Source organism: Symphodus melops (assembly GCF_947650265.1).
Source record: "Symphodus melops genome assembly, chromosome: 13".
Classification (NCBI taxonomy): Eukaryota; Metazoa; Chordata; class Actinopteri; order Labriformes; family Labridae; genus Symphodus; species Symphodus melops.
In genome coordinates, this window is record NC_136703.1 from 12,841,736 (window position 1) to 12,866,052 (window position 24,317).

The 24,317-nt window shown below is 40.2% G+C and overlaps 1 protein-coding gene across 1 annotated transcript; it reads right to left on the reverse strand.

The window, feature by feature from the left end:
• Window positions 1-2,121: 2,121 nt before the first annotated feature.
• Window positions 2,122-23,204, reverse strand: slc6a17 (solute carrier family 6 member 17). Its single transcript, XM_079360127.1, has 12 exons — window positions 22,825-23,204; window positions 18,724-19,124; window positions 14,516-14,673; window positions 11,608-11,734; window positions 10,313-10,494; window positions 9,492-9,602; window positions 7,952-8,193; window positions 7,646-7,838; window positions 7,293-7,485; window positions 6,996-7,155; window positions 6,112-6,274; window positions 2,122-5,968 (listed from the first exon to the last, which is right to left on the reverse strand). Exons 2-12 carry the CDS (start codon window positions 19,022-19,024, stop codon window positions 5,606-5,608), a joined length of 2,193 nt encoding a protein of 730 aa, XP_079216253.1. The 5' UTR covers window positions 19,025-19,124; window positions 22,825-23,204; the 3' UTR covers window positions 2,122-5,605.
• Window positions 23,205-24,317: the final 1,113 nt, after the last annotated feature.

Here is a 24,317-nt window from a genome sequence, read left to right on the forward strand (position 1 = left end):
ATATGTTACCTGCATTATTTTTCTATCTGTGTCTCTTCAACCTGCTGCCTTGTCAGTTTGCTGTAGGAAGGATGGCCACTCTTTTTCTGCAAAGCCTTAACTAGAAATGATTCGAAGTATGTCAGACCAAAAACAACACCTGTTTGTGAAGCATGGATTCAGTGTCTATCCTAAGAGCGACATGTGGCCTTGTTAGCTGAAAACACAGGGCTCAGCCTTGTTTGCAGTGAGAAGATCTGGTCAAACAGTAGTCAGCTGTTGTAGCTGTAAAGGGTCAGTCCTCTGAGGCGGCCTCACACAGGACCATCTGGCCCTTTGCGAAGAGAGCTCACAGCAGCTGAAAGATCCATGTTAGGAAATGACTGATGGATCTCTGCCTACGCAATCTCTATTTGCCAGGAAAATGCCGCTCAGAGTGTGATAAATGTCCTGCGACACAGTCTTTTCCTGGATCAGGTGCTAGGGCACTGGGAAAAAGGAAGCAGCTTCTAGATTATCATCTGTGAAGGAACCTGCAGGTGGGATTCCCATTACTGTGAGAACATACACTTTATACTGCATGTGTATCTTAAAAGTAACCTCAGCCTATTTGTGCAAAGCATGTGTTACAGTGTTCTGGGAAATGATGTGTTTACAGGATACAGAGCAGTGAGAAGTTCTTCAAAGTGCACCGGACAGCTGAGAGGAAGTGTGACGCAGCCTGGAAGACAAACAGCTCCACATTTACGCACACAGAAAAACACAACAGAAGCAACAGGAGTTCAAACTTTATTGAAACTCTTTGGTAGTCTCAGGAAGTCCTGTAGTAGAGGAGCAGCATTGTCTCAGTAGAAGTAAAGAAAGTAGAAAGGACAATCTGGCTTTAACAATTATCTGTGTTGTTCTTCATGATAATATTGGAGCCTCAAGTTTCGGAACAGCAACAAGGATGTTTTTCACAACATGTCAACACAGATGTGTCTTTAGTTTGACCCAGGTTGTGATGAGTACATTCTCACTGCTCTTTTATTGACAATTAGGTGCTGAGAGAAAGTGTGAAGAAGTTGCAGGTGATGGATCTTGTAGTTCAAAGGTCCAGTTTGTGTCAGTGCTGCATAATAAGATTTTGTGAATATCGTCGCAAAGAAGAGAAAAAAGATTCATAGTGAGGTAAAACGCGGTGGGGATAAAGCTAGTTCCAAAACTCTTGTGAATCTTGGGTTGGCTTTTTAACTGCGGAGTTGGTCAACATGCTTTCTGTTCTGACAGGCAGGTGCCAAACACACACAGTTAGCTTGTTGGTTGGCTTTCCATTACAACAAAAGTAGGTAGCTTGAATGGTATGTATAGGCAGTATACTGTATAAGTCTTAGACTATGGCATGTGCTTCTGCTGGGCCCACGGAGGAGGGGCCCAAATTGAATGTTGTTAACAAGCTGCAACTACTGACTCCTTTACAGTAAGTGATCTTAAAATCCTTAACTGCAGTTACTAAATCCTCAATAGATGGCATTTAAATTTGAATGTAAGGTAAAAATCGTATCCCTGAGATCAAAATAACAAGCGCTATTGTATTTTGATGACAAACACTAATAAAAAAGTTAGTTAGTTATTGTTCAGGTTGCCTTAAAATATTTAAGCTGACTGATTTTGAGATATGTTGAGATAAATGTGTCTTTATTAATGAATCCTTGTCAAATTTAATTTTAATTGTATTATTTATTGAGCTGACTCATGTTGAATTTCAAATGTATTTGTTTTGTTTAGTTTTTTCTTTTCATTCACAGCCAATTCAGCATGTGAACCATGATCTTCTACCAGAGCAGCAACCAATCAGTAGCTACTTGCTATAACATCATTGTAATCAATATAGCCATATAATTTCCATACACAATGACAACAAAATCACAACACAAAAACACAACTAAACTGGTTTAAATGAGGGAATCTTGAAGTGAACATGTCTTAGATCGAACAATTAAACAATATTTGTAGACCCCAGATCATGAACTTCTGTGTGAGTTAAGACATGTTATTAATAATACTTAAATCCAAAAGTCTCAACCTAATGTTAAGTTGTATGGAAAATGTGTTTGCATTGAAAGCCCCAATACATGAGAATAAAAGACACAAACAGCTGTGTTTGGTTTAATAAAAGTGTTGTTTTTAATTTCCTGTTTACTCCATCACGTTCCGACAGTCCTTCACTCTCTTCAAGCAAAGAAAGAGGGAAGTTTCAGCACTTTGTATTTTATCAAACATTTTCCTTCTGATTGTGTTTCCAGTTTTGTGCCGGTAGCTGCTCGTAGTTTCGATGAGAAACTCAGAGAGGAGATTGCTTACATTAATCGTCCCATTTCTTTGTAACAACAGTATTGAATCTACCGGATTTAGATCAGCAGCACACAACACTAAGAGAGGAGAAAAAACACACATTGAAACACCAAAACCTACATATAGCTATACTTATACAGACACACATACTCACATCCAAACACAAACTTACACTCTCACACACACACAGTCACAGTCAGAACAACCACTCACTAACACCAGAAACCAACAGACACCAACGTAACATCAACTACAGTACAAAAATCAAAAAATATCTCCAAATATACAATTATTATTTACAGCTCAAGTTTACAACCTGTCACGCATACTCAGCTAGAATAGATAGTGAGAATTTATCAGAATGTACATCAATATGTACAGATTAAATATATCCTCTTAAATACTATAAATATAACTATGGGTTTGGTCACATAGAGACTTTCACGGTTAAATCAACACAAAATTACTGTTATTGAGTTAATCCAAATAATTTGCCAGATTAACCTTAGAGTTGCCTTGTAGTATATAATGCAACACAGCTGACATATGGACAACACAAAGAGACCCTGGAGTTGGACTTGTTGCTTGCTTATCATTGATTTAAATATTAATAAGATACCCAATTCATATGAGAAGACCTTTTACACTGTGCAATGTTGGAAGTGTTGAGAGGCAAGACTGGAAGTGGGAAGTCTTTGACAAACTGCTGGTTGCTGTTTCCTGTTTTCGTTGTGCTCTCTCTGTGCATACTTTGAAAGTTTAACCAGCCAATACGATATGTGCATTCTTTTTCACAGATGAATTGTACACCTTTGTGCTCTCTTTACTGTGCTTCTGTGAATGTGCTTCAACTCCAGAGCTGCATGCGAGTGCTATAACCTCATGCTACTGTATGTGCCATTTGTGATTGAAGTCATTTGGCTGAAAACATCTGGTTTCTTGTGCATTTTGGCCTGGTAGGCCTATTGAGTTCAAATGTCATACCTGAACACAATTTGAGCATTTTAGTTCATTTGTAACATTTTTTTTGGTGCCCCCCTCTTCACAAAGATCTCTTTTACCTTTACCAATACACCCTGCAGCGGACGTTAAAAAAAATTAAATCCGTGATTTAGACACCATGGAAGGATATCTTCATTGTTTCTCTACTTTGGTACTACAGTGCAAACTGATCTACAGCACCAACACAAGAAACCAGATGCCTTTCCGGAAAATTCAGACCAATCTCTCTCTGTATACATATTACTACAATACAAAGTCTGTGACAGATTTCTTGCAATTTATGTTTAAACCTTAAGAACACTTGCAAAATCCCCCCCCCCCCATAAAAAGAAAAAAAAACTCCAGGGTCTCCATCTAATTAAAGTGCTCAAGTGAATGAAACAAGACATTGGTCCTAACTCTGCACAAACACACTACACGAACAACAGAACAAAGTGACGAAAGCATAAGGCAAACGGACAACGGAGATGCTGTTCCGGCAACAAAAATAAATAAAAATTAACTGACTGTACTTCACTACATCTGCTGTGTCTCAAGTATCAGTGTTGTCTAAGGGAGGGGCCACGAGAGAGCTGCATATTACTGCCTCCTCTACTGGCCTTTAGAGCCCCCTAGTGGTGACATATTTGTTTTACCACTTAATCCAAACATCTATCACAGAGTATTTTTCACACCAATCTCCTAAACATACATTGTCTTACAAGTTTATACATTAAAAATAAAAAAAGACTTAAGTTTTCAGACCTCAGTTCACAAAAATAGATCAACATTTAGTTAGTGCTTATGAAGCGATGTCGTATTTTTGGAATGTACAACAAATAAACCTCCTTCTGGGGATGAGGTATGATAAATACACATGGCAGTGAATCTCTCAACACGCTGTAATAACATCAGAGATGTATTCATGTAGGACGGTAAGCATCTCATCCCTGTGGTGCTGCACAAACAGCTGTGCAGGTGGAGCAGACAAAGCAAGGGTCTGCTCTCCCTGTCCTCCTGCACATCACAAGAGGATCTGTCTCTATTGAGCCTTGTTGCCTAGGCTTCCCGTGGGTATAACGCTGCTCTATTTATAAAGCTGAAGGGTCCCTGGGGGCTCTCATTCAGTGGCAGACAACACACCGATGCGCACACGTCACACGCCTCTCGTACGTGGAGGAAAAAACCCCATCCCATTTCCAATTTCTTCTCGCTCTGCCTTTATAACACCCAGAGCTCACGGAACAAAAGCTGTATCTCTGCCTGTGCACGACCACCGTAGCCCTTCGAAGGCATCGATTAAAACCGAAACGCTTGATAGAAACGCTTGATCAAAATGGAAAAGCATTGTATGTATGACATGAGGAGCAACATTTCAAAAGAAAAGTGTTGCTCTGTGTTAAGGCTCAGAGATGCTCTGACCATGTCGGACTTCTGTGCTTTTTGTGATCGCCAAGAAGAAATGAAGAGGTGCACTATTGCTGTGATTATACACGATTGACGATGACTTCTAGATTTCACAACACTTATTTACAGTATTCTACATGAGTGGGAGAGGAATAGAAGGAGATCCACTATTTTTACAAGAATCTGACTGGATATTATTGCTGATGCATGAGAGGCACAATAAACTTCGAGATGTGCTATAATAACACTGTTTACACGATCAGAATCATTTGTTACATACTGATTTGGAGTAGTTGTGTTTTTTTTCTTTCTAAATGAGGAATGCAGTGAGTCTCCTTCCATCCTTTCTCCACAAATAACAATCTTGTGCATCTGAACCAGAATAAGACGATGATCTCCGAGATATAGGAACATCCGCCTGTCTCAAAAATGACCTCCTGTGTACTTGCCCTGACAGACTTTATACAGTTCAGTACAAAGTAAATCTTCTTCACTGCACACACCTTAATACCGCCAGAGCTTATTAGAAAACATAACTTGTATTTGATCCCTAAAAATACGCTTTCTGTGCTTCACTCCTTCCTCTACTTGATGTTAAACAGATGGAAACAGTGGTTGTATCAGAGGGGACTTACACTCCCATGATCCCTTCATTACAGCAAGGCTTGACAGGAGATAGGCAGCATGTAAGGAAGGAGGACCCAAAGGTGATGAGCGACGGAGCATAGAAAGGGTTGATGAAAGGTTTTGCCTTTGTGGGTTAAGGTGTAATGAACACTGCAGAGCAGCAGTGGATTTCCTCTCTTGCCTGACCTCCTCTGTTCCTCCTTTTCTCCACGTGTCTCCCACTCTCCAATCAAGCTGGGGCTTGAATGGACCGAGGAGGAGCTGTGAACTCAATGGATCATAACTCAGACCCAGGCGAGCCAATGTTCTGGTAGCCCGTCTTGGTGCTGGTGCCGTAGTTGGTGTTGGTCATCTCGTGGGCGCCGCCGGGGCCCAGCAAGGTGCGGTGTGGAGGCATCGGGGAGGGAGCCTCGCTGGGGTTCTTACTGAGGATGAAGCGTTGCTCGTCCTGCTCTTCAAGGTTGGACATATCCTTCATCCTTCCTTTACGGTAGGAGACGGACAGCTTGTTGGAGCCGTCTGAGATCAGATTGAAGTGTCGGGCGATGAAGACGAGGGGTAAAGGCAGCATTGCGGTCACAATGAGGGCGTAGGCCATGGCTAATGCCCAGGGTGGGTAGCTTTGGAATTTCTCTGCACCCTGGTAAAAAGACAAGACAAAGATGTAATAAAAAGATAACAAGGAGGAAAAAATCATCAAAGTAGTCTTTGTTAATGATCTTTCTTTCCGTTTTCTCTCTTTAAATATGCTAATATCTCAATACAGATCAACTGTAGACTGACCTCAGACTCCACCCAGGCATTGTATCCTGCAGGGCTGACGGCCAAATCGATGACGGTGGCAATGATGAGCAACACAAGAACAGCTGGAGACACATACCTCCACATGTAGTAATAGAAAGAGTACGGCCTGAAACCAAGCATGTCCTCCAGGTCCTGCATGAACCTGAGAGGGAAGGAGAGAATGAATTAAGTCACTGTAGTAATGCAGCTGTGGCTCAGTTGGTAGAGTTTTTGTCTCTCAATCGGAGGGTTGAGGGAACGGGAAGGCTGAGGGTTCCATCCCCAGCTGAGTAACATGTTCGATGTGTCCTTGGGCAAGACACTTAACCCTGCATTGCTCCTGTTCCTTTGGTGGCACTGTATGAATGGATGGTCTTACTACCTTTATGGATAATTTTACTTCACGTGTACTATGTGCACTATTTTACTTCGCCCTCCGTGTATGGCTGAATGTACTGAGCCATACAGTATTAATCAAAAAAATATTGAAATTTGCAGATGAAACGTTTCTGGATTACATGAATCTACACTGGATTACAGAAATTGAAATTGATTGTGAAGGAACATCAAATCTCAGGCCCATCCATCCTACATTTGGAAATATATATTTAAAAAAAATCAGCAATTCCAAAGTACAGTATGTTTGAATCTCAAAACTTCATGGCGATCCATCCAACAAAGAGACATTTCAGACCTAACCAAAAAACCCACCCAGGTAATCCTATTAACACAGCTGAAAAAAAGATGTTGGCCACCATTTCCAACAAATAAAAAAAGGTCATAAGTTCTTTTTTTCCAGAAATTTGTGAGACGGTTTGAATTTATGCAGTCTCTAAGGGACTCGCTGAATTAGATCAAGTAGATCCAAAACCTGTTTGGCTTACCTCTTTGTACCGTAAATCCAGGCAACAGAGATGTTCTCCAGGATCACCACCACAGTGAGAGGCAAACCAGCCGAGTAATCGTCGAACATGGTGACAAAGTAATTTCCTGAACGCTGCACAAACAGCAGGCCCAACAGGAAGGCGATGATGCAGCACGCCACTAAAGAGGAGAGCAAGAAACATCCACAGCCATGTGAGATCCATGTATCTCAAATACTTTTATACTTGACATGACTTGCCTTAAAGTACATCACATTTAGTTTTAGTAATAGAGAAAAAAAAATCACTTCAGCTCACCACATAAGATCTCTTTGCGAATCTTGAAAGCATCCAGTATGGGTGTGGTGATGCCAGTCATGGTGCCAATCATACTTCCCAGACCTAAGTTGATCAGCATGAAAAAGAACATGACGGACCAGAAGGGGCTGGCAGGAAAATGTGTCATGGCCTCTGTAAAGGCAATGAAGGCAAGGCCTGTGCCCTGAACTGCCTGCAAGACGAGAGAGAAGAGGGTTACTGTCTTTCTCCAGCTTAACTTCTAAGTTCATCAATCACAGCATAGCGATTTAAGGGAAATGGGTTATTACTATATATTGCACTTTAACTTTTGACTGATTAACCACTAGGCCACCTGCACCGCAGCTTCTGACCTTGTTGAGTTCATCCTCAAGTAAGCAGGCATCCAGACCCAGCTGTCCGAAGTTTTCATCCTTCACTGTCTTAATGACGCCATACATCTCTGCATAGTCCTGGGCCGACAGTTGGGAGAAGTTGATGTGAGGAGGGATGAGCTCTTTGCTCAGCACACCTGTGTTCAGGAAGCCCAGGATCTTCTCTGCATTGCTGCACGGGGAACATTAAAGATGTTAAAAGAAGGATATGTTAAATAAAAATTGGTAAAAAAAGAAAAGAAAAGAAAAGACGTAGTGGTTCCTTTCCCAATCGGACATACTCACTCGACAACACACTTCTCATTCATAATATTGGCTTTGAATCCCAGGACAGCAAACACAACCAATGTGGCCAGGATGGAGGTAACAAAGTTAATGACGGAGACGAGTGCTGCATCAAAGTGGCAGTTGTTGTCTCGCTTGTTGTAGCTGGAGAAAGCGATGACACCTCCAAAGCCCAGGCCGAGAGCAAAGAAAACCTGCGTGGCTGCTTCCCTCCACACCTGTGGCTCCAACATTTTTTCCAGCTGCAGAGCAGAGGGTAACGGTTCAATGATTAACAACAGAATACATTATATATATATATGTGTGTGTGTGTGTGTATGTGTATGTGTGTGTATATATGTGTGTATATATGTATATATATATATACTTTTGAGTTCCCCTTCTGGAAATCTGCCACCCACCAATTCTACAGCCCCGATTACCACAGAATCAAATAAGGGGTTTAATGGCTGTGTGAAAAGCTGCTCTGGCACCAGCAGAGAGGCCAAAGTAGAGCAAGATCTAACTGGATTTTTTTTGTTGTGCAGTTATTGCCCTGCACCCTCTATAGATCTCAGGTCCCTGATTTTATTTATTTTCTTGTAAAAACTGCTAGTACTGTATGCTGTGACATAAAATACAGCATACAGTGCCATCAGGTTTATAAGTTGCATTTTGCATGGGAGTTGTACTCGATTCTTTAGAAACAAAAGCAAAAATAAAGTTTAGAGGGCCTGAAACAATCCCTTTCCAGGATGTGAGCTGTCAAAACTCGAATTTAAACAAAGAAAAGCTTAAAGTGAATCTTCTATAAACAATATTTATTACTGGCTTTCTTGTACCTCTAATTTAAGCCTTCTTTTGGCTTGATGATGATTTAACACTACAGTGAGCTCCATGTCCAGACTGCCATTGCTAAATACACGTATACTCATTAGAGCTGTGATGATCAACTCGGACCAATAGGAAGTCTCTAGCTAACAAAAAAAAAAGATAATTTCCTCTCTTTACCACTCATGGACACATGAGTGTCTCTTCAAATAGTCTCTACCGTGGTCTGCATCCTTTTTCATATTACAAAATCACATAGACCAAATAGTAAAGTCATTTTATCGGTTCTGATTAGATTTTGAAATATCCCTGTTGTGTCATTTATGTAAACATACAATAATATCCTTAATGCAGAATCTTAGATGAAACCAGGTTACTGTGGTTTCCATGACAACATCCTGTCCCCAACAAAATGCTGCAATTCCATGTCGAATGTTCCTGTGTAGTTCAATAAATTTACCACTAGAGGGAAACAGCAACCCAGTACATGACATGAAGATGATGCTTGTGATATTATTAAAGGAGTGTAGCTAAATGGACTTCATGATAAAGCAGGTCAAACAATTACTAAAAAAAACTGGTCTGTCTGTCTGTCTGTCTTGACTTGCCAGACTTACGAAAACAAACAAAAACGTATGTTGTTTCTTTCATACACACAGACTCTGATCCTGCTGAAATGATCCTGTACAGAGTTGCTGTATCTTATCTGATTATTTACCCACACTCTCACCTTGGGTGTGAACATGTGAGCAATGCCGTCTACAGCTCCCTTCAGCAGCAGGCCTCGCACGAGGAAACAGAAGAGCACCACATACGGGAAGAGAGAGCTGAAGTACATCACCTTGAACAGAGAAAAAGAGAGAGAGAGAGAGAGTCAAGTATTTTACAATGGGTTGCCATGGAGATGCCTTTCTGCGGCCTCACATAGAGGACACAAACGCACACACACACACACACACACACACACACACACAGATAATGAATCAGTCTGAAACTGCTTTGTGTGTCTTTTGGCTGTGAATCTGTGAAATCATACCAAATGTGGAGAGAACTCTTCTAGGTCTGGACTACTGAGTACGAAATTCCTTCTGACAGTTTTTTTTGAACTGGGTTATATTTCAGTACTGAGGATGATAATTTGATTACTGAGTTGGTGTTTAAAAATCTGTGTCAGACCTTGGCGATCAGTTTATTTTCCTGTTGAGCGTGTGAGCTGGATGTTACGCTGTGGTTCATGACTCAGTCTTTGGATGGAGTTAATGGGATGTTGTTGCAGTTGTTGCCAAACAAAGCAATTTCTATCTGTATCTTAAACCACTCTGTGCTTGCTTCAGTTTAAGTTAATAATGTGGCATGTGTCTCCTCTAAGATAAGAACCATAAATAGACGAGTGCTGGTGAAAGGCTTGAGCATTCTTCATTTGACATTAGAGAGGAAACTTAAGCCTCTCTGATATGGATGAATCATTAATTAATAAAGCAGGTCTATGATGGCTTCATCTTAATACTGTACAGGCTTTTCCCCCTCTGTAAAGCCTTGGAAACTCTGTACCTTCCCAGAAGACTGGATGCCCTTAATGACAGCCAGACAGACCATGATCCAGGCTACCAGCAGGGACAAAGTCATCTTCCAGTTGAGGCCGCCCGTGTCTTCAATAGAGCTGGTGATGTTGAGAGCCTGCCGGTACCAGAAGTAAGTGGTGGCCGAGCTCTTGTCACACTCTGGCACTACCACTGAAAGGTGAGAAAAAGAATGTGACGGGAAAGAGGTCAAAACACTTTCACAGTTAGGTTTGCCCATTGCAATGACAAACTGGAGGTTGAACAGTTCTTAGTTTTTGAAGAAAACAGGTTGTGTTACTCATCTGAAGTTACATCTGTCGTTACATTCTGTTATTCTTTCTATCAGATAGTTATTTTTTGCAAAGAGTCAATGGTTTAAAAAGCAAAGGCTTAAAAAACACATTATGATTTCCTGCTTTCACTCATAGTCCCAAAGTGATTAGCAATACAGGGTACATAATATGCTTTGTTTTTGGTATAATAAATGCATTCATGTGTAATTCTGTATAGTTTTTTAATCTACTTTAGGGAGTAGAGGTGCAGCTTTTTAAAGCATGAGCACTCGTGTGTACTAAACAAATCACAAGCACATGTTTCTTAACCAAATCAAATACTGCACCTCAAATCATACCATCATATTGTTGTCAATTTTTAATTAGAAAAAGGCTGTTTTTTTAAATTAGCCATGGATGACAAATACTGTAAGAATCAACAAATCAACCTTTTTCCATCTATCCTGAATGAACGTAGTTTGTCTTTCTTGCTGCATTTGCCACTTTCTTCTTTAAGTGGAGTCAAACTATGGGTGGGAACTTGAAATGTATCATCAGGTGAGTGTGTGTGCATGGGACAAACAAAACAGTGAATGCAAATCATTGCAATATCACCCCTAACTACACTAAAATAACTCTATGTAATGAGTCCTGTTCAATGCACCACAGCATCGCTCCCCACTGCATTCATATCACCAACAGAGTAGACATCCTGTGCTTGAATGTTAATGAAAGCTGGTGTCCTTCACTCTGCTTTAACCTGCACTAGCTCCACCACAGGCTAACAGCTGATGGCTATTGGAGAGTCAGACAATGTTGGGGTCATAGGATTTGACAGGCCTTGCCAACAGGCCTGTTATGGACCGACTTGTTCTGCAGATTTGAGCTGCTGAGACACTGAATCTGGAATTGTAGAATTCATTTCTTTCTTCATAGTATAGGTACATGTCCCTTTTCATGCATCTCTATAGTGGTTAAGGTTTGTTGTGCAGAGCATTGCGTTTGCACTCACTGGCTTGGGTTCCATTTATCATGATGGGGCACTCAGCCCAAGGCAGTGGATACTGGAAAGACTTGAAGAAATAGAAGATGCTCCAGCCGATAATCACATTGTAGTAGAGGCCCACAAAACCACAAACCTGAAGAAGAAAACAAATAGAAAACAGCTAAACTCATCACTCCTAGCAACAAATTCTGTCCCGACACACAAATACACAATCACAAACACATGCAGTTTGTTCAGGTGAACATGTCCTCACATGTCGGCGCAATGCTGCCGAGCACACAGCTTAAGTCAGTGTGTGTATATGAATTATTGAGCTGTTTGCTCTCAGCAGCAGAGGCTTGGGTCCTCTATGAGGAGGTATTTATAGCTGCTGAATCTCTCTCTGCTACATCCGGGCTGCAACACGCCTCAATGCCCCATGCCAGGCCTCCCCTCCCCTCTTTAATGCTGGATTGATGAAATCGCTATTAAAAAGACTGATGCAGGAGGTCAGCGGTTGGGAGAATCAGCCTCTGACAGACTGTGTGTTCTGCTGATGGGATGGAGACATGCTGGGTCATTGCTCATGCAGCTGCTGGGGACAGATTATGACAGTGATCAGCGTTGGTCTTTGCATGCCACTCGCTGTAAGACATCAAGAGTAAGTCAAATGACAAGGCAGCCAGTGTCATGGCGACGGAAATCTACAGCACATTTATTGTCACGTCGCGTAGCATCTCTAACTCTGAGTCGGCAAGTAAAAGTGACTCGTGGTGTATTATCTGAGATGAACTACACACCTGTTTGGGAATAGCATTTTAGAAAAGGGGTTTAAAATGTTTGTCAACAGTGTAATTTGTCGTAATTTTTATTGCTTAAAAGCAAAATAATATTCCAAGAATAATTGATAAAACATTACTTTGTGAACAGACTGTCAACACTTTGGTTGGTGTTAACCTTCTGTGATTGTGCTTCGTTCATTGTTTTACAGTTTCAGTGGCTGAGGGAAATAAGTCAGTTTTTTTAATCCAATACGTAGAAATCAATATTAGCAGTATCATCATTTGTTTCCTCTCTAAAGTAGGCGATAAAACCGTTTAACAGGTTCCCTTATGGACACTTAAGGGAGTGGTCAACTTGAATACATTTGATATGCAAAGGAGTGGCTTTCATTATGAGGAAAGAAGAATTTGAATTTGATTTGAGTTGAAAATATGCGGACTTTGTAATACATGTTCATCATAAAAGCAGAGGGGTTTTTTTTGTATCACTAATAATTACAATACATATTTTGGGTGTTTGAAATACATGAACAGTTTCCCTTCAGGTTGCAGTCACATTTTTCCCCAAATTGGTAAAATACTGAATTATCACATCTTATAAATGACCTGTAAAAAAGTTTTGTGTTATGTTCATGTTCTTTTAACCCAGAGGAAGAATCCTCAATTTTTTTGTTGATCTTGTAACTTTTCCTTTCAAAGTAAATATGAGGGTAAAATTTGTACCGGTAGTTATGAGTGAAAAGTCAATTGCAATGAACTCAGAACAAAATCCTGTTCCCCTGTAGATGACCTGGAAGGGCTTTGCTCATCCCTAAGCTCTTCATCTGGCATAGCACAAATATTAGCATACTCTTACATTACATTAAGATGGTAAATATGGTCAACTTTCAACCTGCTTGGGGCGCTGGTGGCGCAGTGGTGCACGTGTCCCATGTATGGAGGCTATAGTGCTTCAACTCCAACCTGTGGCATCCTTCCTGCATGTCAATCCCCTCTCTCTCTCTCTCTCTCTCTCTCTCTCTCCCTGATTTCCAACTCTGTCCACTATCTCTCTCTAATAAAGGCACAAAAAGCCAAAAAATAAATGTTTAAACCTGCTAAACATCTGCCAATTTAGATTGTCATTAAAAGGGTTTAGCATGCTGACATCTTTTTCTGCTTTAAGAATCCCTGTGCCTAATTACAGTACCTGAGAGCTGCTAGCATGAAAAAAATGCTAGTGATACTCTTTATACTTCAGATAAATCTCAAGGTCTTGGGAGATATTTTGGGAACTACTACTTCTGGACATATAAATCCCATCGATATATTAACAGACCTGCAGTAGGATTTATTTGACAGCTTAGATGTGCATGAAATTCTCCTGATTAAATCACCTGCACAAAATCTTACATTGATAATCTGCAATAAGCTATAAGCAGCAAGGATCAACAAGTTAACACATAGAGTAGGATAAAGAAACATTCAAAAGACGAGATAAAAAAGAGTTGACCAATTTTAAGATAGATAGATAGATAGATAGATAGATAGATAGATAGATAGATAGATAGATACTTTATTGATCCCGAGGGAAATTCAAGATTCCTAATTGGTTAAAACCAGTTTGAGATTAGTTGGTAAATTGTCCCAGGTAGTTGGAACAAAACAATTCCCAACGCGCAGAGATGAAGGTAATAATTTAATTCTAGAAATGTGTCCATGAGTGGTAAAGAAAAAAAATATTGTTTTCTGTTGGGTGAAGTAATTATATAATATGCAGCCCAAATCAGTTTATTTTTTAATATGGTTTAACTTTGGTCGAACACAGAGACTGTTTTAAAAAAGAGAAAGTCTTTCATAACTTGGTGACTCGATTAGCACTTATGTGTTTGGATTCTTGTCCTAGGAAACAACGAGTGGGGTTCATGGGTAGTGTAGTCTTGAAAGCCATGCCCAGACAGATGAAGACAGGTATAACAGTAAAGTTGAAGTTATAGAACTTCATATCTCGGTGTTCTTAAGTTGATCAAATGACTCGTTCATTATTTTCTAGTGTCATGTGTTTCCACATATACCAATGATATTATAGCAAAAAAAGAAATGCTATGACACTACCATATAATGTGCCATATATTTGCCATCTAATTGGTTCATGAACTGATGCCGATACATACCATGAGACTGGAGACCCCGATGCCTCCCAGCTGTGGGTAGACATAATTCCACACCCCGATGCTGCCCCGTCTGATCCTCTGACCCACAGCCAGCTCCAAGAAGAAAAGGGGGATGCCGATGACAAGGAGGAGGATGAAGTAGGGTACCAAGTATGCACCTGAGACAGAGGGTGGAGGAATAAATGAAGAGTTGACAGCTTCTTTCTCTACTCTGTTTGAAATCCATGTTTAGTGACGCTAGAAGCTCAATGTAAAACAGCTGAATAGGAATCGTTTTTGTCAGCCTCTATTTTTGGAGTCAGTTTCCTGTATCCTCTACTTAAATTAGTTTATTTCTGCTCCATCCCCTCACCTCCTCACACTTTTCTTTTTTAATGTTTCTCTGCCTCTTAATTGTCAAGTTTCATTCAATGCTCTGTGAGACATGACCTCTTTTTTTTTTTTTTTGCAGAGAAAACAAAACAACAAAGAGGCATCAGCAGGCACTCAGAGACAATTGGTCACATCCAGCCTCACTTACGTCAAGACATGAAGAGGCACCATGGTGACTGAAACCATCAACGCACAGCCTGTGAGTAAGAGCTCAGACTGACTGACAGCTAGAAGGAGAAGCCTATTTCAAGAATAAAAATAAATGAGGGTGACATTTGACTCGATCAAAAACACTAACTACATCATGAGTGGTTATTAGAGATAGTTCTAGTATAAGAAAAACAACAAAGAAAAGTACACGGTATGATACAAAGTGGTGTTATTATCTGCACTGTTAGAACTGACTACTGCTTTCACTGATCTTTGATGTCTATTCTGAGCAGCAATTCCACAGATGAACTTGCATGTGTTGGTCAAGCCCTAACACACGTGACTACTTTACAATATTGTTATTCAGCATCACTGATGATAAAAAATCCATACGTGAAATACCCCACCAGATGTGTTTAGTTGATTGGTGGATCTGTCAAACATGTCTGTCTACCACACACCTTTTTAATATCACTGGAAAAATAAACCCTGTCACCCTGATGTCTTTGGTTATTAGTAGTGTACAGATCCAACATTTGAACTTTCCTTCCTTTACAAACAAATTTGTAAAGGAAAATGAAAAAATAAGGTAATACAGTGTTAAATAGACTTTAAGACACTGAGGGAGAGAGATGGACAGAAATTGGCCAGAGTTAATACACACACCGCCATGATTCCTACAGTCATGTGAACAGCTTCACATTGAAGTGTTTTCCATTGAGGAGACAATAATACCCAAAGTAGATCAACTGGAGTAATTTAATATATCTGGCCAATGAGGCTGATTCTGAACTGAAAATAAACAGAACAATTGCAATTTTTATCAATTCAGGCCCACTGTGCCAATCAAATGTTGTGTCATAGTAGCCACACAGGACTCGCTGGGGCTGTAGGTCCAGATAATGGTTACTGGCATAATCCTTAACTACCTGGATGTACTGTATACCAGCACAGTGGAGGCGTGGCATCTCGTAAAAGATCCGTTGGCAGAAGTTTGATGTACAAATGTAAAATATAATGAAGTTTTAGACTGTGTCAAGTTAAACTGGCATATAACAACCAGAGCAATGCGTCATCTCATTTAGCACAGGCATTTGGATTTTAACATAGAATGAGGACCAACACAAGCCAAACCAGTTCAACACTGTCTACCTGTACTGTATATGCTGGGTTCCCGTATTTAACCGTCTGATAAATTCTTCCTAATTTAAACAGTTTTCTTTGTCTTTTGCTAACCTTTAGAATAGTTTGACTAGTCGGAACTGAAATTTGGAGTTAATTGACAGGGAATTAGTTGCAAGGAGAACCCTTATTAAGTAAAACAATTTTACTAAAAGTTGTACATAAAAATACGTCTAAAACCTGGAAGTAAAGGCCAACTTCAAATAGGTCAACCATGTGTCTTCACATTGTTAAAAAGAGAAAAGTGCCCTTGACTCAAAAAATGATTCACACACCTTCACCCTGGCTTATGCTTGACTTTCATACAGTGAACAAGACACGGACAAAGAGAAAGCCATGGACAGCGATTGATGTGGGACATAGTTAGACTCTTTAACAAGTCCAGACAAGACAATGCAACACCACCCACTGAGTCCAAATTCAGCAGGGGATACACACTACACAAATACACATGCATACACACAGTGATTAAAATTATTTGATAATACTTTGTTATATCATGCCTCTCAAATATCCTCTGTACACACACCTCCCACACAAGGTAGAGCTTACAATGTCAGAGCCGAGGAAATCAGTGTTTACTCTTCCTTTTCCTCATTCTTAGTCATCACCACCCTCTAATCTCTCCACAATTATCATACCAAAGACACAAAGGCTGTGAATCCTGCAAGAAAACTCAAAACAGTCTAATTCTCACATCTATAAACCCTGCAATTTTTTTTTAAATAATTTTGCAAGGAAGAAATTATCTCATTTTGTATCTGCTGATACCAAAAGTACTAAAAGTCTGAGAAATGCTGGAGATGACTTATTGCTGACTTGCTCTATTAGTTTGCTAATTGTTTGACAGGAAACAATTTATCAAGATAGAGGAGGCTGCAGCCCTGACAGAAAGCAAAGAAAAAGAACGTTCATATAATCTAAAGTATTCAATAGTGATAGCAGAGGTGCCTAGTACAGCAGTTAAGTGATGCACAATGTTATTTTGGGTTATTTTCCTCCAAATTGGACAGCCCATGTTCGGCTCTGACTTGCGGCCCCTTTCCTCCATGTCATTTCCCCCTCTTAGCCCTGTTTCCGCCTCTAACTGTCCTATCAATAAAGGCATAAAAGCCAGAAAAAAAGTGAAGAATGTAATTGAGTGTAAATAGAATTTACTGATTCTTCACAAAACACAAATCTTTCAAATATTTCATATTGCAATTCACTTGCAGTCACTAATGTGGTTTACAAACTTAAGTTATGTTATGGTAAAATTCTAAATTCATATCCTCTTTTCACCATATCACCAAAAGTCGATTCATAATATTGAATCATTCCCTTGATTAAAAATAGATAGATTTTGTGCATAATCTTATGAAGACTTTCAAGAGAAAATGAACACCACTTTAACATCTGTTAGATGTAAAGCCACCACAAGCAGCCAGTTAGCTCATGTAAAGAAACAATAGAACACTAGTCTGTTTGTCCTCCTTACAGTCTCCACCCAGACCAACTCCTCTACAGATCATCAGATAACGTATAAGATACCTTCTTATATTGTTTCCAGGCTTGTTTACAGTAGTACCAAGCTAATTGGTAGCTGCTATAGCAAGCTCTTTTTAAAAAGACTGCTGGTATATGTAACATATTTTAACAATACATATCTAGTGTGGATCTTCAAACAATGAACTTAAGTATTTAAATAAAGACTCTATGAGGGCTTGACACTTGCAGAACAGTCTTTGATATTTGCAGGAGCGGCGTGCATGTATTTCAATTGGGTAGAAACGAACTGCAACTAGTTGCAAAGTTGCTTGAGTATCTCCTTCTGTAATGTGATGCTATATCATGTTGTATGTGATAAAACAGTGTCATATTTTTATTTATTTTTTTAAAGATTTGTTTTTGGCTTTTCATGCCTTTATTATAGATGGAGGAAGGTGGATAGAGTCGGAAGGGGGGAGAGAGTGGGGAGAGACATGCGGGAAATGGGCCACAGGCCGGACGCGAACCCGGGCCGCCCGTCAATACATGGGGTCGCGCGCACTGCCGCTGCGCTACCGGCGACCCCAAACAGTGTAATATTAAATTTGATGCCAAAGACTGGTGGGCTTTTCAATCAATGTCACGTCTTATCAAGTCGTTGCCTGGCACAGAACATTATCTTTGGCACAACTGCAGACAGGAAAAGGCGAATCACGTGCTCACACAAAGGGATTAAAAGAATAAAACTTAAATGGCTGAAATTGAGTTAGCTGCTCCCATTTGGGATCTGATTTCATTAACGGAGGAATAAAAAGAAATCCCCATTCACAGCACTGACTTACCTCAAAGTTTCTTGTTGTAAACAATTACTCAGCACTCTGAGACAACACATGTTGAAAGGCTAATGGGTGGCTCAATGAACTATACAAATGGAAAGTGTTACAACACTCAGCACACAGCAGTAAGACTTTTTTATACAGATAGATTGTGAACTTTTAAAATGCACCCAAATCAATAGCATACATGTGCCCACCCACCTCCTCCATTTTTCTGGCACAAGTAGGGAAACCTCCACACGTTGCCCAAGCCGACAGAGAAGCCCACCTGGGCCAGGATGTACTCCAGCTTGTTGTTCCAGGCTGGCCTGCCATCCTCAGCATCCGGGTCAGGGGAGGGCAGCAGGGCCTTTACTGGAGCTGTGGAGCCAGGACTCAGACCCATGCTAATCTGACTGCTTTTATAGTCCATTGGGTGCTCCAAGGACAGCAGGTCAGCCACAGACTCAGTGACCGCCTCATTGCTGTGCTCTCTCTGGGTCACCTTTGTGTTCTTTGGCATGGCTGCAACACAGGAGCTACTTCTGGGTGAAGGTGGTGAAAGTGGCAAGACGGGAAACAGGGAAGGTACAAGGAGAAGAAAGCTGTTCTTTGTCTTCTATCTGTGAAGAGAAAGGGTATAAAACACAACAATGACATGTGGTAGGAAAAAACGGAGGTACTCTTTCAACAACACTTTCTGTATAAAGACGCAATCTGTTGGCAAATTCCTTGAATTCTGAATTCTGTAAGTGTTGCACTTCAGCAACACTGACAGCTATCAATTACAGAGATAGAGATGATACTTAACAAATATATGAATGAAATAGATCATGTGTTTTATTGTTTTAGTTTAAAAAAAATCCTTGATTCCAGCCTAGCAAATGAGAATATTTGTTGACTTTCTAACCTTTCTATGATATCAAAAACTTTTGATTGTTCTTTGGGTGAGAAAACATGAAACTTGCAGCTGCAACTTAAGTTTTGGACTTTGGTCAACGTTTTATCAGTTTCTAATATTTTATTGAAAATAAATTGTACATTGATTCTTTTTGGTTCAAAATTAAAAGCCTTGCATTTCCTGTTTTCTACTTAGTACATGGGATGCTTTAAATTGGCAGTAAAATACAGTACTTTAGAGCCGTAAGTGAGGTATTTCAGTAATCCACCTTATGATGGATAACAAGACCCACAGATTGAATTACATTCCATTTAACAGCAGGGCCCATTATACACTTCTACATTTGAGTCATGTGAACATCATGCAGGGTACAGCCTGTCTGTGTAACTGCTGGCCAGAGGAAAAAAAACAATAAAACTAAAGCCTAGGTTTCATCACTTATTAGTGTCTGTATTTCTGTAACTGCATTTTCCCATCATGCAGCTTCAACATCTTTTCTTTAGACTTTCTCAAACATTTACGAGCATGAGATCGATGAGTCCAGAAGTCCAATTCTCTTGAATTAACAGTCAATTTCCCCAACAGAGCAAATCTGTTAACAATAAGTTAGACTCTAAAATGACGTTGACAAGTGAAAAGCTGTTCCCTCAAGAAAATGTGATGATTACAATCTAGTGTAAGCACCACTGTTTGAAATTATATGAAATAATTCTGCTGCATAAATGAGTATTCTACTTCTTCTTTTTTTTAAAGCAGAACCATAAAACACCCAAATCCTGCAAACGTCTTGTCTCGTGATCACCTTAAAACAGACAAACTCATAAATATTTCTATTTATTTGGTATTTTGTATTTCTTCTTTTGAAACTAGGCACCATCCAGCAATGCAAATTGACCACTGCTAACACTTTAAATAGTTTTCACCGATTGTTTTTCACTTGTAAAGCCAGGAATTGTGTATGTCATTTTGTTTGATTATATAAGTTTTAAGTTGATCGTTGTTATTATTATGTTTGTTTGATAGTAATAAATCCCATTGGTTTGGTTTTGGTAAAGTGTTTAGTGTGTTTGTGAATGGGTCAATGTGTGGATTGTTGTTAGCCCCATAGGCGCCCGCCTTATGTTGGGGCGTAATACTAGATTTTATCTCATAACATGTTTGCGCTTTTTGATGATGTCAGTTGAATAGATCTGAATTTCAGATGAGATACCCCATGCTCTCAATTATAAAATAAGTGAAAAACCTTTAAACCAGGTATCTTTTAAAATCACTATGGGAAATTCTTGCTCAGAAAAAGGAAAACTCAGAACAAGAAAACCCTTGACACTCAAACAACAATGTTTGAACAATTGCACAAAAACATTGGGAGAAAATTATTGCAGGCTACATCACTTCATTAACGAAAGGTCAATTTTACAGTAAAAATGCAGATAACCTGGTAATATCCCAAAAAGGCAGTTACAGAAGCAAAACATTACAAAGAAACATATTTCAGGTTCAGCTAACTCGGCTGGATGTGTGACTTTTATTTCTTGATATCTGACTTTTACTTCTCGCAGTTTAGTGGCAGAGAATCAAAGCCAGAGGTTTTTGATCTGGAGACAAGACCTCTAATCTGAAAACAGATGTAGCAAAACTAAAATCAGAGAAGGGTCTTATTCACAGTGACTTCTCCAGAACAGTTGCCAGCCGACCGGACTCTAAGCCCACCCAGAGGCAGTGCAAGCAGCACGCACATAACATTCCTCAACAGAAGCAGTAAGCCCCTGCAGTCACGACACGCAGCGGCTCACAGAAGAGCTTCACACAGATCCGATAGTGGCTGTGACCTTTTCCACAGCAGTCTACAACTGCGCAGTACTGAGTCACCGTGGAACAACAGTCGAAAGTGTGAAGCCATGACAAACATGTTTGCAAACAAAAAACCTTTTCTTTTTTTTTTCCTGTATTGGAAAGTTACAGAGATTTTCGAAGTTTTAGGACTGGCGAGAAGCTCTGAAAGATGGTTCACACAGTGTTTGCCCTATTTATTATTCACCAATGGAAAAAATGGTTATAGTTAGGAACAAACTGTCCCCATTTCTACTTATAGCTCAGGATGTAGTGGCTTGTCAAACTCAAGTCGTATTCAGGTTTATTACTCTCCTTTCCGTTAACTGTGTAGCTGTTAATAATGTGGTGGAAGAAAAACACTGGCAACTTTGTGGGTTTCACAGTATGTGTTGACACAGATGGCACATTATAGAGACAGCAGGGCTTCACAATGCAGAATATGACTTGTTGTTCAGTCTCTCTGTCAGGAAAAAAAATATTGAGTAGGAAAAAGTCCTTTTTCCCAGTGTGTGCTTAAAAAAGTAAAACTAATGTGCAGGTGAGTGTAAACTGTAAGAAAATAGGAAAACTAACGTGAAGGAAAAGGTGACATTAAAGGGAAAAAAAGTACTCTATGTATTTACAGTACTTTAAAAAGGCATGGTAGTGACACCAACAGACCCCTGTTACCAACATGTGCACAAGATGTGTCTCTCTGACTTTGAGACCTGGAACATTGTATTCCTAAAGCTCTACACACAGTGTGGTGTTGATGATGCAACTGCACCGTTTTTTTTTCTCTTATCCTGTCTGGTTGCTAAGCAATGGCTCTTGCTGCAAAATTGAAATCCCATTCCTGCAGCTTCAGTGGTCACCTATCTCTTTTCTCAGCATCTTAAACAGACAAACGTGATATTCCAGCAGGGTCTGCTGCAATTAACATTAAGCTGCTGTAACAGAACAGAGAGGAGATGGTGGCGAAGCTGGAGGTGATGGTGATGGTGTTGGTATTGGTGTTATAACATCACATTCATTTCTCGCTTTAAGGTTTAAGCCATGACATAAGTAGTTGTCATTCATAATATAAAGTTTGTGCAGACACATCCCAAAGGGATTTGTACATGAGCAACAGTGACTGTGACAGGTAGCTACAAAACAGCACCTGCATGGCCACGTTCAAGCATCGCTCAGACACACACAGGCCCACAGACCAGAGCTTGAGGTTTCCCCACTGCCTGCATATAACCTCTAATGCCTCTTCAAGGTCAACTGAAACCCTTAACAGAAAGGCGGAGATGCAGACAAAACGAATGTTAGTCAGCAGATGATCATGATTGTCATAATTTTGCCAAATGTGGACTCACATGGCGCGACGTCGTCACACGCGGGAGGATTAACGAGCGACGCTCACTGTCGATGTCGAGGTAAAATCACAATTTGATGAAGGAAAAGCTGAAGCTCGTCTATTTCAAGCATTTCTGATAGATTTGGAATGGGCGGAATTATCGCGTTTCTTTGAGATTGACGGTGGACGATTGATTTCTAAAGCGAAACTACCGCACATCTAAAAGGGTGAAATCATGGAGAGTGAAGGGAATTGACATCCTTACCTTATGCGGTGTGCAGAATGAGGTCTGACGTCCGAGTCAGCGTGACAGTATACATCCACAGTGAGCGTGGTTTATCTTCATTCAAGCTCTGTCTCCGGATGCAACATCTCTGCGCGCACAGAGATGCGAAATCTCAGAGCTTCCAGTCACACAGGGGCGCATGGTGCGTAAAGTCTGACGCAGGAGCTCAACGCCTGCCACAACTTTGGATACTATAATCACATTAACTTGTGCAGGTTACTGCTTCTGTTTGTCTCCAGTCAGCACTTGCTAGACAGCTCTGCAGGGGTGAAAACTATTTACACCTCTGGTTTCCACGTGGTTCAGTCTGTGCTGTGGAATAAAAGCAGCTCCCCATAGGGTGGAGAAATTACTATGGCAAGTCACGACGAAGTCTGACGCAGGTTTGACTCACCCGCTCGTGTGCACGTCAGCAAGCCCCCCCACCACCTGCAAAAAAAAAAAAAACTATCTGCAGTGATCATAGGATGGAAATAAAAGCGTGGCAAAGGTACATTTCCATCAGGTACATCAAATGAGTAAAATTTACTCTCCTATCGCTCTGAAAGGCATATATCAATAAAACGTTTTTATTTATTTTTTTATTTTTATTGGAGCACCTCTCCTGACAATTTTAGCATCTATTATAAAGTTGTTGCCTTGACGTTAGTAGCTAATAGGCAAGTCATAGTGTGCTGTTGTGGCCACAGTTGTGGACGACAACAAGTACAAAGACAGTTTTCTAATGGACATATCTCAAGTATAGATATTTTGTGAAACAGCCATTACTCTGTCTGACAACAGCAATTTATTGTGGCCTTGTCTCTGTCTGCCACTGCTTCACACTCAATATTTCTTCTCCTGCGAGGCTCACTTTTATTTATTTATTTTGAAAATAGAAACTGAGATTTTTGTTGTTGCTTTTTTGATGCAATGTTTTTGCTCAAATGAAATGAAGTTGGTGTTGGGGTTGCTGAAGAAAATGGCTTTTTAAATAGAAAAGTCAGAGTTGTAAATATAATCTGAGACTACACTGTGCACAGGAAGTGTTTCAAACTTTCAAACTTCGATAGATAACAACAAAAACATAATGTACCTCCTCATACCACCACCCAGTAGCAATGCATCAGCCTACAAAATGCATGCACAGTATTTGCTGTCTCCTTCAATAAACTCATGTGACTCACTTTCCAAGGGTTGACTGCTGGGATCAGTTGCCATGGCAACCCCCGATCATATGATGTTACTCACCCTCTGAGCATTTTTCCCTTCCCTTCTATTTTTTTCCAGCACCTACAGATGCTCTGCAGTAAAGCTGTGAATGAGCTGCTGGAGTTGAGAACAACAGCCCCTTCCTCTCCCCTGCCAAATACAACGTATAACACAGTATTGGTTTCATGGTTCATCACCTCTGATGGTTGGCTTGACTGATAAACAGGTACTTTATCACGCCTTTAAATTATGCAACAGGACACGTGCACATTGTGCCTGTG

Coding starts and splice junctions, on each gene's coding strand:
- slc6a17 (XM_079360127.1), bottom strand. CDS start 19,024: ATGCCAAAGAACACAAAGGTGACCCAGAGAGAGCACAGCAATGAGGCG. Junction 8,194..9,491: donor CTCACATGTTCACACCCAAG/GTGAGAGTGTGG, acceptor TCTGCTCTGCAG/CTGGAAAAAATGTTGGAGCC. Junction 6,275..6,995: donor TGGATTTACGGTACAAAGAG/GTAAGCCAAACA, acceptor CTTCCCTCTCAG/GTTCATGCAGGACCTGGAGG.